At 35.1% G+C, this 6,000-nt stretch overlaps 1 protein-coding gene across 3 annotated transcripts in view; it reads left to right on the top strand.

The window, feature by feature from the left end:
• Positions 1-3,252, top strand: part of LOC137471229 (protein ELYS-like) — a 41,050-nt gene extending 37,798 nt beyond the window's left edge. For all 3 annotated transcript variants that reach the window (XM_068185362.1, XM_068185363.1, XM_068185361.1), the window contains exons 34-36: positions 586-719; positions 1,168-1,285; positions 1,796-3,252. In XM_068185362.1, coding sequence (XP_068041463.1) covers positions 586-719; positions 1,168-1,285; positions 1,796-1,971 — 428 coding nt within the window. In that variant the 3' untranslated portion in view covers positions 1,972-3,252. The remainder of the gene's footprint in view (positions 1-585; positions 720-1,167; positions 1,286-1,795) is intronic.
• The last annotated feature ends 2,748 nt before the right edge of the window (positions 3,253-6,000 follow it).

The following is a 6,000-nucleotide window of genomic DNA, read 5'->3' on the forward strand; positions in this document are numbered from 1 at the left end:
AAGCCATGAAATTAAATTTAAGCTATATTTTTTGTAAGGAACTTAATTTCTGTCAGATTTTGAAAACCAGAGATTATTTGTGAATATGTGATTGCCACCCTTTCCCCCCCCCCCCAACAGAGAAATAAAGGATGTGTGTTGCCAAATTCTGTTCAGTTTTCAAGTTCAGATGAGCTACATCTTGCAATAAATCTTAAAATAAGCTGTTTAATTATGTGATTCTTTTTCATGAGTGTATACTTGTCAGTGAAATTAGTGTACACAGGAGTCTTTTAATTAGAGTACATGATAAATGTTTTTGAGATATGTAATGACTGTGGATGCCTCTGGAGTATAATATCTTTGATTATGTAGGTGCAGGTCAAATCACTACATTGGCTTAGTTTTGTTTCACTATTTATGGTAAAAGAATGAATCCCTAGAGGTGGTTGCTATGGGGGAAAATGCCTTTGCATGGCATGTTTATTAAGCTGATTGGTCCTTTATTTTGGGAAGCTGTTGTGCTCTTTTTTGTCAGCTGTAATTTCATATTACTGTCCCTCCTGTATAATGTATGTGCATGCTAACAATGCATTGTCATTTTAGCTGGAAAAACAGACCATCCTGTGAAGTTTCAGGATTTAGACCCGGATTTGTCTTCTCAGTTTGTCTTTTCACCCCCTCTTTTGAGGTCAAGGAGAAAACCTGTAGCTAGCATTTCCCGAATTGTGAAAGAAGCAGTAAGTAAAAACTCCAGTTGTCTCATGTTCTTGATTTTAATTCTGTACCATTTTTTGAGATTGTGCTTTGCAATACCTTGCCTTTTTCATTGGAAACATATCTAAACAGAGCTTTAAATGAATCAGTTAAAAATGTTATTGTTTTTCTTCATGAAAACTAGCTACAAAAGCCAGTTTTGAATCTATGTAAATCAGGAATTGGTAAATAATGTTTTGCCTTTAGCAAAAGGCACAGTGGCTCTCTTTAAACTTACTTGGAATGTTATCTGTTAATTTCAGAATTTTAACTTTTAGGATGGTAAAATAATTTGATGTGGAAGGTTTGTTTTTGTAAACAAAGGGTACTTTTGGAAATTATTTCGGTATGATTTCTTAATGAAAAAAAGCTATTATTCCATAGAAGTCTAAGAACTTGTTCATGAGTAACATTTTTGTTGTCTTAACATAGGAGCTTCCAGCTAAAGAGGAAGAGGATACTAAATCGATGGAGTCTGGGGAAAAGCAAAAATTGAAGAGAGGTAGAACTCCAAAATCAAAAATGAAGAAAACAAGCAAGTACGAAATAAGTTTTTAATAGTTATTTGCATTTCTTAATGTGATGGTGACTCAGCTCTTAAGCATCTAACTACTTCTTCCACACTTGGTTGTGCAGGTCTTCTCTCACTCCATCAGCCTGTCCAGCATACTGGTCTAATAGGCACCTTTTCCCCATTTAAGGGTTTGGTTTGCTAATGGAAATGGAAGAGGGAGGGAATAGAAAAAGGCAGGTGGATACTAATTGAAGTGGTGACATTGCAATGCTCTTACATTGTCTTATTCCACCTTAGGAACTCAAACTCTTCCAGTTTAGCTTCTCATACAAGGTGGGAGTTGGCCAGACAATGAATAAAGAGAATGAAAGCAAAAACAAACCTGATTTATGTACCTTTTCTACTTTAATTCCATCTACAAAGAAGCCCATACATTTTTTTAAAATTGATTTTGGAATTCCATGTCATTTTTTTCCTCAATTGAATACTGTTAGTACTGAAAAATTGATATGATGCCTATCCTTCTTTTCAGAACCACAAAAGAAGATTCTTGGTCACCTCCACCAGTCGAAATAAAATTCATCTCTCCTTTTGGAAGTCCAGTGGATGGAACAAAAACCAAACAGAAAGAAACTACAGATGCAGCAGGGAAGACTCCAAGAAAGAATAAAAAAAGACTGTCTAATTTTCCAAAGCCAGTTGTGCGCCGGAAGATGCTGTAACTGTTTTTTAAGTTTATAATGTACACCACTGTTTGTAAAGTCATCAAAATTGTGTGAATTAGTAAAAAGAAGAAAAATCATCTAATTTGGAAGAGATAATTTATATAAATTATTGTAAAATTTCATAAAAAATGGTCTTCAGTAAGTAACTCCATATGGAGTGTGATTTCCTCAGTCAATGCAGTTTTCTATTTTATATTAAGACTTCATACATTTATATAATATGTAAATACAGCTTATTTTAGGAATGTTAAATAAAAATGTATACACAATGTGCTTACTGTCTGATAGCTTTTTGAGGGAATATTGGGTTGAATGACCTGTATTGCTTAGAACTTTTAATGTTGGTTTGTGGGAGTTACAGACTCTGAAAAGTTATTCCAAAAGCTTTTAAAAAGTTTGTTTAGAATTCCTGTAACAAGTAAACATTTTAAACATATTAGTTTTAATTTTAAAACTATGTTTGACCTTCTGGCACAAATAATTTGACTTAAAATACAAACTGGTAATTCCTTACATTCACGGTTAAGTTGTACTGTATTGAAGTCAGAATGTAAATAATTGTGTTTTAAGCTGTGCAATATTTTTTTTTTGTATTTGTCTTAAACTTTGGGAAAGCTGCTCTTTAGTTCATAAAACCAGATCACACCTCAGATGTGTCATTATTTCTTAAAATTTGTTCTCAGCAAAACGTTAACTGTACAGATGGTGTGATGCTTACAATAGCATACCAGATGTAATGGGATACTACCCAGATACTCTGAAATTTGAGCCAAAATTATTTTCGTAAAATGACTGCTACTATAATTGAAATACTTACTGTCTGTAAACATGCTTTGCAGTATTTGAAACCTGCATATCACAGCACTGAAAACCTGATGGTAAAGCCTATATAATAGTCTGAAAAAGGTACAAAAATGTACAGAAATCTTAGTTACAAACCATATTTTTGAATAATTATTTCATTAACAGTCTTAGGTTAAGGAGTATATGTCCCTATAAAGTTTCAATTTGTATAAATAAAGTCACAAACCTATTCTTTTAAAAGCAGACATGGAAGTACTATTTTGATGTGCAGTCTTTTAGACAATTGATTATTTTTCTGTATGTTAATTTATATATGGATGCAACTTTGAAGACTACAGAATGGTGGAACCTGATATTAAACTTTTCAATTAGTAAAAACTACTACAGTTATTTAAGACATAAGTTATTTATTAACTAATAGCTTGTACATAGTGAATGAATGTATTAATAACAGACTAAGCTTGTGAAAGAAGATTGTTCTGGGGCTGTGATTTTTCTATCTCAGAGCAGATCATTCTAGAGTAGCAACTGCATGTACTTGAATATTTTTCTCTTTGGGGAAGTATTCAAGATTGAATGATAGCTTAAAAAAAAAGTCAAAAGTTTAAAGTGTGAAAGTGGCAGTAAACCGAGACCTTTGAGCCAAGTTAGTAATTATTTTCTGCATTTTGTACATGAATGACTATAAATATGGTCAGAGAGGAAAGGGGAGGGAAGTTTAGCAATTTTTTTGTATTCACATTTCTCAGAAGTGCAGTGAATAGCTCAGAAAATGGGGTAAAAGGTCAAATTTTCAAAACTGGAATAGAATACAGGTGGCAAATCTGACTTTTTTGTAGTGTGCAAAAGTATTTGTAAAATACTCTGATGACTGTCAAATTGATGAAATGCTAGTGAAGATTACTTAATAGGGTTTTAGTGCATTTCTGTAATTTATATTTTTTTTGTATGAAAACTATTTAGAAATTATGAAAATATAGCATTAGCGGATTTTATTAGATTTTAACGTCTATTTTATTTATACCTCAGCTAAAATATCCTCATTTTTTTGTGCTTAGGAAGAAAGCAAGCAATAGCAAAAGACAATTGGCAATATATTGAATTTAGGTTTGCAATTTTCTAGTAACTTTTTACTTAAAAGGAGTTTTAATTATGTATTGAAATGTTTTACTCTTTTTTCCCTTTTTTTGTAACTTGGATTTGGTGCACAGTTCTCCAGTGCTGATCAGTTTTCCCATGGAGCAGTTGAAAAAGGAGCCTAAGCATAATGTGTATCAAGGAGTGGGCACTGAGAATTTGAAGGACATAGAAGGAAATGGAAGCAAAACCAGACACTGTGGCTCTGTTTGTAGCCTGAGAAAAGGAAGAAGCTGGGGAACAGTGTTAAGGCGCCAGCTCCTCAAGGATGGGTTTATAATGAAGTGGAGAAAATAGACTTTACGTGGGTGCTGTCTGTGTAGGCTTGCTACATGTGTGAAGGATGAGTGGAAAAGATTTGCAGCTGTTTGCACATGGATCTGAGAGGAAGAGAATAGTCGTGCCAGAGAAGGGCAGGAGGGACCTGTAGAGAAGGTGGGATGCATGGTGGTGGTGGATGGATGGATGGAGAAAGCTGTGGGGGCGCACAGAGCAGAAATTTTCTAGCAAACAAGGTGGGAATTTCACAGGAGCTACAGCTCATTGTTAAATAGTATATTCTGAAGTTTTTCCATAGCAAGGGAATTCCTTAATTCCTTAACGTTTTTATCCCCTAAAGAAGTGCTGGATGGCTAAAAGCTGAAGCCAGCTTGTGCATCTGTACCTTTAGGGTGTAACCCCAGAGAAAACTCCAGTAGAAGGCTGACCACCTTGGGACAGCAGAATCTTAGCTTTCAGGAAGAATAAAATGGGGTGCAATGCCAGATTTTATTTCGAGGAAGCACACAGGAGGAGATATTAGCGATGGGAGCATGAATAACATTAAGGGCTGTTGGAAGGTATTTTGTAAGAAAAGAAATGTTACAGTGGAAATTATTCTCTTGAATTACCTCACAAACTTTATTTTCTTCAAATATTTATAAGCTCAGGCTGACTAAAATATTTGTTCTTGGTTATAACATGAAGGAGAGAGAAATCTATTTTACTTTCAATAGCCACTCAGTGCTTGAAGTGCTAATTGATTCATGCTGACTTTTATTTGCCTTAATATTTGTACATTTCCAGTGTGCAAGTAAGGGCACATATATCTATTTATTTAATCCCCCATCAGAACGTCCTCTCGTGGAAGACTACTCTCAGGGTTGTCAGTGCAATAAATTTGTTTGCTGCAATTTCATTACTTCCCATGTAACTACTATATAGCAAAGTTGTTGATTTCTGGTGGGGGGGAAAAAAGAAACTTTAGCAGAAAACAATCTGCAGGTTCTCATGAGTAGTTAGGCAATGCTTGCAAACAATCTAGGCCAGAAAATAATGAAATAATAGAATTTTAGGTAAAGGACAATGTTTCTTTTGTTCATACTTTTGTCTTCTGTGCAAACTGATGGGTTTCCATTCCAGGTATGCTTTTTTCACCAAAGTAGTCAAGATAATGAGTCCCTTTGAAATGCTGGAAGATAAATGTTCTGTGGTTCCTGATTAATTAAAGCTGTTCCTAAAATAAAATGCATTTTCCAGCACTGGGCTCTGTGGATGACCAATACGTGAGGTAGAGTGAAAAATGCAAGTTATGGTTACTGATGTGACCGTTAAGGTCAGTTCCTCCTCGGCTGTGTCATGACTCACAGCAGGCATTTATGTGCTGTGCATTGCTGCAGAACTTGGTTTAAATCTGAACTGAAACGTGAATTATTAGTGAATGACTGCTTGCTTGCATTTTGATACTACAACTTGGATTTTAATAACAGGGAGAGAAGGATGCAGGAGGTGGGTGTGTGATTTCTGTGAAAACCAACAGCACAAGCATAGATGATCCCAGGAGTCCGGGGCACAGGAAAGCCTTTGCTTTTGATCTGACCTGTTGTGACTTCTGACCCTGGTATCTTCCTTAAAGGACAAGAACAGTGTGCTCATCTCAGCAGGACCCAACAGTTACAAGGACCAGGTAAGATCTTATTCAAAGAAGCAACTAAAATCAGTTTCCACTAATACACTGCTGTAGACTGGTCTGTTTTTTTCTCTCTCCTCATTTACCTAGGTGTAGTGCATGTGTCTGGTGTTCATTGGTTTGAAGTGTTACGTAGT

The sequence above is a fragment of the Anomalospiza imberbis genome, chromosome 3, assembly GCF_031753505.1.
Source record: "Anomalospiza imberbis isolate Cuckoo-Finch-1a 21T00152 chromosome 3, ASM3175350v1, whole genome shotgun sequence".
NCBI lineage: Eukaryota > Metazoa > Chordata > Aves > Passeriformes > Viduidae > Anomalospiza > Anomalospiza imberbis.